At 40.3% G+C, this 11871-nt stretch overlaps 1 protein-coding gene across 2 annotated transcripts; it reads left to right on the top strand.

The window, feature by feature from the left end:
* The first annotated feature begins 746 nt into the window (after positions 1 to 746).
* On the top strand, positions 747 to 11685 carry tc2n (tandem C2 domains, nuclear). Of its 2 annotated transcripts, none has more exons than XM_081603018.1 (12): positions 747 to 899; positions 1689 to 1782; positions 1863 to 2069; positions 3305 to 3466; positions 3827 to 3906; positions 4661 to 4730; positions 5429 to 5529; positions 5998 to 6108; positions 7584 to 7775; positions 9424 to 9538; positions 9628 to 9824; positions 10255 to 11685. In XM_081603018.1, exons 2-12 carry the CDS (start codon positions 1716 to 1718, stop codon positions 10363 to 10365), a joined length of 1413 nt encoding a protein of 470 aa, XP_081459144.1. In that variant the 5' UTR covers positions 747 to 899; positions 1689 to 1715; the 3' UTR covers positions 10366 to 11685. The 2 variants fall into 2 exon arrangements, with proteins under 2 accessions (XP_081459144.1, XP_081459145.1); XM_081603019.1 differs by having other exon boundaries at positions 1670 to 1782.
* The last annotated feature ends 186 nt before the right edge of the window (positions 11686 to 11871 follow it).

The raw sequence follows: 11871 nt of genomic DNA, 5'->3' as shown, positions 1-11871 counted from the left end.
TAAGCTCGTCTTAACAGCATAACAGCTGCTATTTATTTAATAATATTTTCAAGGTGACTTAAAACTCATTTTCTGACACAAGGAGTTTAATGTTAGCTCTTCTGCAAACCATTTAGGGACGTTAAATGTACGCTGGTCTTTTATTATTATTATTATTATTATTTTAAGATGGGAGGCGTCATGAGTTTTCCAGGAAACCCCTAAAAAAGGCAATTAACAAAAAAGCACTAAGTTAATTAGGTGCGTCAATAGCATATTTTCTGTTTGATTTCATGTCTAATTAGTGTAGTTTGTGTATTGCTGAGCTGGGGTGGCTAATAGCTACCGATTTGGGCTAAATTAAAAGTCTTTGGGGGTTTTTGTAAGAGTGGTTCTACACTGAACATTGTTTTTTAAACACTTCTGCATTATTTTTTGTTCTACAAAAAGAGCATTTTAACTTTGGAACCACTTTGAATTCAGAAAAGCTCAACTAAAGATGGTAAACCTCCGCAAAAAAAAAAAAAAAAAAATGTTGGCCACGTTTCTGTCGGCACTCGCATTGTTTGACATACCATCCGATCCGAGCAGGAGGAAGAGGAGGAAGAAACCACAATCACACACAGATAGTAAACAAAAGAAACATCTAACAGAAAGTGCTGCTGTTCGGGGAAGGAAGAGCATGTCAGCGTCTGTGCGGGAAACGGAGAGACAATCAGAGCCAGGAGGGCGGAGAGAGAGAAAAAAAAAAAAAAAAAAGAGAGAGAGAGAGAGAGAGAGAGAAAGAGAGCGAGAGAGAGAGAGAGAGAGAGAGAGAGACCTGAAGCTCAAAGTGAACAACAGACCTGAGATCAGCGGCATTCCGCTGCCTGCTGAGAGAGAAGCGACTGGGAGCTCTTTCCAGTGAGAGCACGACAGGGGTGAGTTTATATTTTATTTGAAAATGAACTCAATTAAGTTTGTGGTTAAATATTTGCTACACTTGTTCGGGTTGGCTCCAGATGCGGCCCACAAAACGCCAGCAGTCGTTTTACTGTCGTCATGTAGAACACTGGCCAGGAATTACTGATGGAAATGTAAAAGTGGCATAAATAAAATCCTTAGTGACCAAGTTTGTCTTTCAAAAGCAGATCGACAGTGAATAATAATAATAATAATAATAATAATAATAATAATAATAATAATAATAATAATAATAATAATAATAATAACTTGGCTGCATTGGTTTAAGAAAAAATAAAGGGCAAAAAGACAATAGTTGTTTAAATTTAACCTTTCATGCTCTGAAAATGTGTCAAACTTTGACACACCTGAATATTATAATTATTGCGTGTCCTAAAGAATGTTTCATAGACTCCTTCAATGCAACAGAGGCAATAGAGGAACATTAGGCTGCTTCTATAGGATTTGTCTGAGCCCAAACTGGAAGTCTTTATAAATCCATAACTGAGTCATAACCTTTTTCCCCCAGTGGCTGTTTATATGAAACATTAAACGTCATCCCTCCACTTTGAATCAAACAAATCTATAATTGTTAGAGGCTTTCAGTTCAGATTGAGTCTGTTGGTCTGCTTCGATGTGCCAAATAACTTTGAACAAACGTGGAAACTTTGGGACTTTTCTGGCTTTACCAATCTCAAATCAAATTCCTTAAGTTGCATTTAACGTGTTTTTACTGTCTGATCTACAGCCTTCGTGTGCAATTCCAGGTTTTTCATAAACACCCAAGAAGCATCATGGAGTTTTTCAAGGACTGCTGCAAGAATTTCTCTCAGAGGAACAAGCAGGAACCAGAAACCCAAGGTCAGCACCGGGTCCGCCATCTTGCTTTTAGCTGACTTCACATCTGACTGACTGATTTGTTTTGTTTTCATTTTTCCAAGTGATCAAAATAAAGGCGCCTCCCAAGGAGATAATGGTGACAGGAGAGCTGCCGGATGATAGGAGTAGGATCGAGAAAACAGAAGATTACCTTCTTTCCAAGCAGCCTCCGGGCGGCAGAGAGGTCCCGTTTGTTGTGCCCACCTTCAAGCCCACTTATGTTCAACCCCAGAGCCGCCAGTTCTCCGCTCTGCAGCCTGGGCTGCACAGTACGTATCGACCCATTTGTATCAGTCATTAGAGCCACTTATTGATTTATTGTGTGATATGAGACGATGATGACACAAATACGGGTAGTGACTGGTTCTAGTCCCGTTACAGCCCAGCTGATGATTCAGTGTCCAGGAACAAATCTGGACTTTTGATGTTTGTTCTGCTCTACATGTGTAGCCAGAGCGAAACCAAAGGTGTGACGTTAAGGCAGTGGCTTGTTTCCACTTAAGTGTCCAACTTAATTTGAACTTCATAGTCCTAAATACCTTGAGCTATTTCCTGTGCTATAATTATAATAGCTATAATTACCTGTAGAAATTGTTCACCTGACATTACGAGTTTGTAATGTCAGGTATGATGGATAAAACTACATTAAGTACTTTAATTATTGTTGTTTAATTAAGTACATTAACAACCTGGTCCTATAGTCCCTCTGTTTCTGGCTGTATGTGAAAAATAGCTAAATTTATCTAGTTTTTTTATTTTGATCTTTTTAGCTACAGCATCTAAAGTGAAAGCATGGCCTGGTACCAACCCTAGCCTGCTTGGTGCCCAAAGCTAACAACCACCCCACCCATTTTAATTTCATATGAAAAAAATGTAAGTAATACTTTAAACACCCATATCCAGCCATGAAGTTAAAAGTATACAATACAAATACAAAAAACATTCTATTGAAAAATAATACAATTAAAACAAAGTATTTCTAAACTGAACCAATACTCAAACATTTACAAAATTGCCACCCTGGACGAGATGCCGCCTTGGGCATCTGCCCACATCACCCGTATCAGGAAATGCTACTACCTGTGGTGCATTCACTGATTGGAAATTTTTTCTTTTTTTTTGACTAGCAAATCTCTTTCTGCATCTTTACTTTTAATTGGGTGAATTTTGTTGTTAAAAAAGTTAAGGTGATGTTGTGTGACAGGCATTTTGAAAATCCTAATTAAAATCAGCTTAAACATGGCTGTAATTTCCTAATGTAGACATTGTAACAATAAAACCTTAAGGTACCTTAAACTAAAGGTCTAAGGTTAAGGACTGAGGCGGGCAAATTGATTAAATCAAAGCAAGACAGACTTCCAACTTCTCTCCTCTGCTTTGTAGGAAAATGTAAGAAAGTCAAATCTTGTCGCCAACTTCCTGTGAACCTTATTTGCCGCTGTGCTAGCACAACACGCTCCTCTACGCTCAGTGAACTTATTTTTCCCCAACTCTTTGTCTGCAGGCCCAGCCAGGTCCACGTATGCGGGGAGGAAAGCAGAACTGCTGGGCGCCAGTTTCTTCCCGTACAACTCGGAGTCCATCTTCCATCAGGGCAGCATGCCGGCGTACATCTCCCCCGGCCCCGCCCGGCGAGACGCACTGAAGAGCAGCCCTCAAAGCCCAGGTAGCGGCCGGCCCGCACAGCGGTCCAAACGGATAAAACTTGAGCCTCCCTCTGAGGTCGGAGCCAAGTAAAGCAGCACCTTGTTATGGAATGTGCTGATGCTCTATTTAGGCTCTTTTATCAGTTTGTGGACACAACATCAAACATTTTCACGCTTGTTACATCACACTGCTAGCAGTAAGAGGAGTCATTAAAGGTTCATCTTGCCGCTACGTATAATAAATCAAAGGTTAAATTAAGATATTGTCACCATTTTTAAAATATTTTATATTGTGACAGTGTAAATGTGTGTAGTTCAGTTAATCACCGGTTCTGTATTGGAATCAAAGCAGCTTGATTGGTAATGGTTTCGTCCTCCAGGTTGGACTCTGAAGCCTGGCATCCAGCGGCGCCTGAGCAGCTCCATGCTTGACCTGTCCAGCCCTCAGAGCCACATCCAGGTGAGACTGTTTGCTTTTAATCTAATCTCTTTTCACCCCTTTTTTTTCTTCCTTACTTTTGTGTGGAACCAGACTAAATATAGTTGCAAAGTTTGCACAGCTTCTCTGTACTATAGCTAAATATCGCAAATAAAATGTGGACAGAAGACTGGGAGGATTTCTCTGTTAAACCTGAAACTTAAACGTGTGATTAGCCTCATAATTTATAATAAATGTTTAAGATTTTTTCTTAAAATTATATAAATATGCCTAAATTAGAAGTACAACAAAGGTGGAAAAACAACACATGTTCAACTTGCAACTATTTTTCAAGTATTGTATGTGGCTAGACCAATTAGTTGAGCTTATTTAATGATCCCCATTAGTCCCTACCATAGTAGAGACTATTCTTCCACAGACGTAATAAAATCACAATATTACAGCCATTACAAAAAACAAACCCAAACAAACATATAAAAAAACAAAAACAAAGCACAAATCAATAACCACAACAATTTCAAATAAACTTAAAGAGTAATCATTCCTCCTGTGGTGTTCAAATTTTTTGCCACGAAGGAAATAATCTTTAAGTTGACATCACAAAAAACATTTTGATTCCCAAATCAAAATGTTTTTGGTTCCATTTGCTCCCTTTATCTTGATTTCAGCACATGATAAGTAATACATTTTATCCGTAGCTATGCAGCGCATTGATGACTCTGGTTTCATTTCCATTAGACATATTTCACTTTCTAACTGTGTTTGGCCTCTTCAGCGAATTGACTCCACCTCCAGCACCGTCAGCAGCGCCTCCTCCATGATGAGCTCCATGGAAAGCAGCCTGGGTAACCACTTCATTCATTTAGATCTGGCTTTCCTTTTTGGTTTGATCACCTAATAAATTCAGTCTAACGGCGTTTCTGAAGAAGACGTGGGATATTTTTGCCAACAAACCCAGCCTGACATGGTCTGAAAAATGAAAATTCACCTAAAACTTCTCGGTGACCTTCTGCTCTAAGACCAAGGAGGTCTCACGGCTGGGTTTGGCAAATTCTGAATATTTTACAAATATACACATCAATTCTTAGATCCACATTTTACATCGCATCATACAAAAAAAGGAAACGTCGTATAAGACACGTTCCAAATAAGTTTTCCCATCTCAACTCTATTCAGGTCACATGTCAAAACTGATGGAAAGCATCACCACAGCATGATGCTGCCACCACCATGTAGCACAAAGGATATAATGTTTCTGTTTCAGAGGCAATTTGACCTCATCTGACCTGCCAACATGCTTTCTGCTAATTAGACGACTTCTGAAGACTTTTAAATTCGGACTTTTCAGATCTTTATTTAGTAGACATTTTGAAAACGATGCTTCATTTTTACTTTTGCTTCTGAGTTCTGTCCCACTTAAAAAAAAAACATTAAATATGAATAAATCTGTAAAACTTTGCACGCTTTCCCAAACATCCCTCCTATCCCCCACTTCCCTGACTCACCCGCATCACGCTGAAGTGTCGTTCTTCTTGATTTCTAGAATCCATCGCTCTGTCGGGGGACGAGCAGGACCTGGGGAAGGTCTGTGTGCGGATACGATACCAGCAGGACGTGGAGCAGGTGTGGATCACCCTGGTTCAGGTACGGTTACACTCAGCCCGGACCCGAGTGCCTCAGGTACTAAAGGCTCCACTGTTCTCCCTGCCAGCTTCCCTCAATGGAGCCTTTGTGTGTCCACAGCGAGGGTCTCTGTGTGTCGCCCTCTGTGCTCCATTAAGTTTGGAGCAAAAGGTTGATGCTGGTTTTTCTTTTCTAAGTTTAGATTGAAGTTTTACAAAAAAAAGCGGCTCCACGGAAGCGGTCGCGCACTTTAAACGCAATGCTTGCTTTAAAAGCCTAATGGATAGTTGGGCACAAACTCCTGATCAAAACGGAGCCAGACAAAGATGAAAGGCAGACCTGATTCCCACCTGTGATTGGGGCTTGATATTTTGTGGGAAACTTCTTCTTCCTTTTTTTTCCCCCCCTCTGAACATAATAGAACACTTATTGTGTTTCTAAGCACTTAAACCTGTTAATAAAGCTGCTGTTTTGTGTTGTTTGGCTCAGTGTTTGGACCTCGTCGTCCATCCAGATGAAGAGCAGAAGGTTGGCTTCAAAGCAATCCTCACCGTCCCCAAACCCATCCAATTCAAGACCACAGTCAAAGAGTATGACCAGGTACTGACGCTACCGAACGCTAAACACTTGCTTGAATAGCAGCTTTATTGTTGCACATGTTGCATGGCCTAGAGAAACATGTACTCCTTATTTTTTCCTTTTGGTAAAGTTCCAACTACAAAAATGAGAGTATTTTATGAGATAAACCAAGACAAGCTAAGCTAAATAAACTGAGAAGCAGCCAAGAGCCCAGTGGACACTGTAGAGGAAACTATTGTAAAACAACGTTAGCATTTAAGCACTCAAATCTGGTATTTATGGAGGATCACAAAGGAGAAACTATTTTTAAGAAAATCTGCAAATGAGTCTTGTTTTCCTGCAAATATGTAGAAAAGGAGGCACTGAGACACATCAACCTGGACATATCAGTCCTACAGTGAGGTTAGGCAGTGGCAGTATCATACGGTGGGCTTGTTTTTCTTCAGCGAAGACAGAAACGCTGATCAGAGTTGTCAGGAAGACGGATTGAGCTAAACACAAAGGGAAAAAAAAACTCCAACAAATTAAGATCAAAAGTCTTCAACTAAATCCAGTTGAGACTTTAAAAAGGTGTTCACCATCCAATCTGACTTTGAATTTCCAAAGAGCAACGGGCAAAATTTTTACTTTCTAGGTGTGCAAAATTGGTAGAAATCTGTCTTAAAGCAGCAAACAGCGATTCTACAAAGTATCGACTCCGATTGGGTCTGAATAGTTATTTTATTTTTATTTTACAACTATGTAGGGCTTAAATGATTAATCATAATTCATTGATTATTGAAATAATCATTAACTAACTTAGTAATTGATTAATCGTTAACTGGAGTTTACAGACTCCAGGAAAAAAAAGGCAGTTTGGTAAAAACTAAGCATATTCAGTAAATAAGTCAAAACTGTACAAAAAATGTATTCAATTTGAACTTAGGATAAATAAATAAATAAATAAATAAATAAATAAATAAATAAATAAATAAATAAATAATAGCCAAAACTTTTCAAGTGACAGTTTTAGCTTCACTCAGTTCAGATTTACTAAAGATTTACTGTTATTGGATTTTATTCAATAACATGTTTTTCTAATTTAAAAAAAGTGATTGAATTATTTATTTGCATCTTTCCATATTTTCTAATATTGTAAAAAAAAAAGGCTCAAGTGCTTGTACGAAAAATCTGTAGACATTTTTCTACCCGATTAATCGTCAGAATAATCGATTGCTACAGTAATTGTTAGCTGCAGCCGTAGAACTATGCACTACTTTGTGTTGGTCTACCGCACACAGTCCCAGCATAGCACATTAAATGTCGTGTTTGCAAACCTAAAAAAAAAAAACTGGCAGAAGTTCAAGGTGTATAAATACTTTAGCAAGGCAGTGTGCAACGAAGCTACCTGTTCCAGGAGAGAGTAACTTTGCGTAACAGCCGTCTTAATGACTAACTTTTAACTTCTTGAGGCGACAGGATGATTTTTCACCTGCTCTGCTTTGCTTTGCTTTCAGAATGTCGTCTTCATGGAGACCTTTGTGTTCACGCTGCGCCTGCAGCAGCTGCAGAGCAGCGCTTTGGTGCTGCGCCTGCAGACGCACAGCCCCAGGAAACGCACTGCGGCCGAGTGTGTCCTCTCCCTGCGCCAGCTCGGTTCCCAGGAGTCGGAGCACTGGCTCGACCTCAAACAGCCCTCCAAATCCTCGGTATGGCGTCGCCGCTTTAGTGATGTTTTGGTTTTTTGATGGTTTTTAATGTTACAAAAAACGTATAACTTCACTGCAAATTTTTAAAAAAAATCTAAATCTTATCAAGTCATTTTATGTACACTTGAAGAGAAAAACTAACTTGCAAGCAACTTTTCAGCAAGATATGAGAGCTTCTTTTAAGTCAATAATTTGTTAATATTGATGAAGACGTTCTAGTTCCATTGGCAGATTATTTCACTTATAACTGGTACTTTTTCATCAATATTAATGAATTATTGACTTAAAACAAACTCATATTTCTTCCTAAAAATGACAGTCAGTTTTATTTAAATGTACTACAATATTTGCATTAGAAACTAAACTAGACTTGTTTTCCATCCATTTCCAAGCATTGACAAAATGCCCTTGTTCACTTTAAATGCTTTGACGGGGTAGGCAGTTGGTTTTTTGCTTGAAAAATGTTGTAGTACGAAATATAATTTTAAGGTTGCTTTTTTTTTTTTTTGTCTTGATAAATTGGTCGGAAAAGAAACGTAATGAATAGAAATACCCAAGAGTTCTTACAGCTTTTGTTTGAGCCGTTTCAAACGCAGACAAGCTGTGACTGTTTCTCCATTGTGCTAGCACAAACAACGGGACGCCGGTCGAGGCGGCTGCCTCGTCACAAATGAAACATAAAAAGGTTCATTTCGAAGGAAAATTGTGGTGCCGACTTTATAGGAGAGAAGAAGAAGCCAGAGTTCAGACGCTGTAATTTGAAGGGACGAGAAGTAGGTCAAACCTGGAACCATTTCCCCAACAGAGAGCGGTTTCGCTGATAAATGGAGGCACGTCTGGCTGGTGGCAGTTGTTTTTGTACTTAGGAGATCAGACGGTGACTCATCAGCGGGTCCTCAGCGGGATTCACTCTGCGAGGACCCGTCTGCCGGACACAAAAGAGAAAAATTGTTCAAATCACCGTCACTGTGGAAGCTTTTAGAGGCCACGGCTGATTGCTAAAAACAAAAACAGAGGAAGAAAAGGAATAAGTAATATATATTACCAGAAATGTCTGTTTTATATGCTGGGAAGCCTTCTACATGTGTGATATTGAGTGAAGAATTTCTCTTCATTTATTTAAGTTTAGGAGTGTTTTGAGTCATAAATTGAACACGATAAAGACGTCGACCTTCCTCCTTTCTTTTCTTTTAGCACATAGGTTGGTCGCAAGGGATTTTATTTTTGAAAGAGGACTGAGCGCGTTTTTCAGATTCAGTTATGCACTTAATTTCAGTTGCTCTCAAAACCTTCAAGTTTTTTAAAAAAAATAAAATGCGAAAAGTTTAAAGGGTGTAAAATAAACATGTTTCCACCACATCTCACTACTGCTGAGGCGAGGAGCGGCCATTTTGGAACAAAACGTCTCGTGACTAGTCTTCGTGATAAATTCCAAATCCGATTTCAGATGGCGTTCCAGTTTATTCTTCCGACTGGGAACGTAAAATTTCCGAGTTCCGAGTACAACTAGAACCCAGTTATTAAAGGGCTAACTTAAAACAACAAAATGTGAAATAACCAATTTAACTTTATTTATGTGGGTTAAAGCACAGCCAACTGAAACATGCCAGTAAAAGCCTGTTAAGAAATGAGTCGTGTGCTTGTACAGGCGTGTCACTCCGAGCTACACCTCAGCACCCTCTTTCAGCCAGTCAGCGGACGCATCCAGGTCAAGATCCTCGCAGCCCAAAACCTCCCACCGTCTTCCTCTCCCCTCTCCCAGGGTAAGCGCACCTGCATTTTCAAATAGTCATTAACTAAAATTATCAACGAGGGGATCCATGTTCAGCTCTTTCTGTCGCCTCCTCCAAAGTGTTTTTCGTCAAAGCCGAGATGCACCAGTTAGGCCAGCTGGAAATTAAGAAGACCCGAGCGCTGAAGGCGTCAGGCGGTCAGTGTCGCTGGGACGAGACGTTTCACTTCCTGTTGGCGTCGCTGGAGCACGCCTGCTCGCTGTCGCTGAGGCTCTACAGCCGCAGCTCCGTCAGGAGGAAACAGTGTCTTGGACAGGTAAACCTTGAAGACTGTGTAAATATGTAATTTCCTCAACTCGTGACGTCGTTTAAACTTTTTAATGTGAGGTTGGGCGTTGTCATTACTGCCAGTATGACTTAGCAGCTTCTTTTGTGTGTCGCTGCTTGTAGAAGTTCTATCAGATTCTCTAAATTGCCCTGTGTAAAGTGTTTAGCTTGTTGCTTTATGTCTTTGCTCGGTGGTTGGTCGTGGGGTAGACTGTCACAATAAGAGCCTGTGTTTGCTCTGAAACAGTGATTAGGCTGGTGGTAGACGTCTTTAATTTTTTCATTCATTTTGTCACATTACTACCCCAAATTTCCATATATTCTATTGATGTATTGCCAGGAGAAAAAGAAAAAAATTAAATGCATCTGGTTTTGTCTTAAACTGATGAATTGAGCCTCTTCTCTCTGTTTGGTTTCAGGTTCAGCTGGGCTTCGACAGTCCTCTGCCAGAAGCCGTGGAGCAGTGGAAGGACACGATGGCTCACCCAGAGAAAGTGGTGACAACCTGGCATCGGCTGAGTCCTCCCTAAATCCGCCGCCCCCCTCCGGCTGTGAGACTTTCACTTTTAAAAACGGCAGACGCCTGGCTCCCGTGGTTGGTTGCTCCTCCAGTCCATCACCGCCGTACCCTGAGCCGTCTGTTTAAGGCCTAGACTCTACGCTGCAGGGTGGCGATCCTGGAAGAGGGGGGGGAAGGAGGAACATTTCTGGAAAAAGGAGGCTATCTTTTTTTTTCTTTGTAGGTCAGCTCACTGCTTCTGGTGAAAACTGTGCTGCGGTTCACTTAGATCTGTGTTTACAAAAGTCTTCTATTTCAATTAGTTGGCTGCTGAAGATCTGCATTTTTTTTACTGCTCGGTGAAGTTTGAAGTATTTAGAACAATTTTTACTTGTTGGTCTTTTTTTTTTTTTTTTGAGAGAGAGAGAGCCAAGCTAATCAAAGCTCAGAGCGGGAAAGAAACAAAGAGGAAATATATGGAAGCCTGAACTACCCAAGTTTTAAATCAGAAAAGTGTGCACTTTAATTCGCAAGGCACTTTTAACATTTGGGGCAGTGGCATTTGCAGTGCCTTGAGAAAGTTTTCACAACACCTACCCATATTTTGTCACAACACAACTAACTTCAGTGTATTTTGATGAGCTACTATTGGAGATGTTGTCATTTTTTAGGTGAACCTAATAAATGTTTCCTTTCAGCTTTGCTGTTTACGCTTGAGGTAAGCATCGCCACAGCATCATGCTGCCACAACCATGTTTCACCATGGGGATGCTTTTTGAATCTAGGTTGATTTGCAAGGGATTTTTATAAAGGAAAGTGGGCCTAGTGCACATTTCAGATTTAATCATGCATCTCATTGTGTTGCTCTGTCACGTCAAGTCCTAATAAAATACTTTGTTGTGATGTGACAGAATGTAAAGTGTGTGAAAACGTTCACGTGGCAGTGTAGATTTTTGTTTTTCTTGCCCGTCAGTGAAAGTTTAGAGTCCGTTCTCGGTTGTTGAGATGACGGCTACCATCTCTGAAGCTGATGTCGTGTTTTTTTGTTGTTGTTGTTTTGTCCTTATAAGGCACTTTATCTTCTTGTATTTATCATAGTTATTTTTAAAATGTAGAGTTTTGTTCAAAAATGTGAAGTGTAATCACTCAACCAGTTCACTTGATTGATTAAAAACGTGATGTGAAGAAATGCAAAACAACCTCAAGTCTCTTAAGATTTTTACAGCCATGGCAAACTTGAGAATCTGTAACTTAAGAAGGACTTCAGAAAACGTTTGTCTTGTGCAAAACTCTGGTTTGTCAGCTGAAACAGGAATGTTCCCTGTTCAGTCCAATAAAGCTTTGGACTGACTGCCTTGTTCCGTGTAACCAGCTGTGGACTCGCAAACACACACACACACACACACCCTGAGAACAATAAGCCTGTAGACTCTGGAAAGCGAGTCCTCCGGCTGTTTGCGTGTGACCAGGACAACCGGGCGCCCCACGTGGGGCCGACCTGCGTCAGCAGCCTCTGTATCCTGGTGTGCCAAAACAC

Source organism: Poecilia reticulata, chromosome 22 (assembly GCF_904066995.2).
Source record: "Poecilia reticulata chromosome 22, P_reticulata-male-v2, whole genome shotgun sequence".
In the NCBI taxonomy this organism is placed as follows: domain Eukaryota; kingdom Metazoa; phylum Chordata; class Actinopteri; order Cyprinodontiformes; family Poeciliidae; genus Poecilia; species Poecilia reticulata.
Note: the sequence above shows the minus strand (reverse complement) of the source record. Positions and strands in the feature narration are given on the sequence as shown.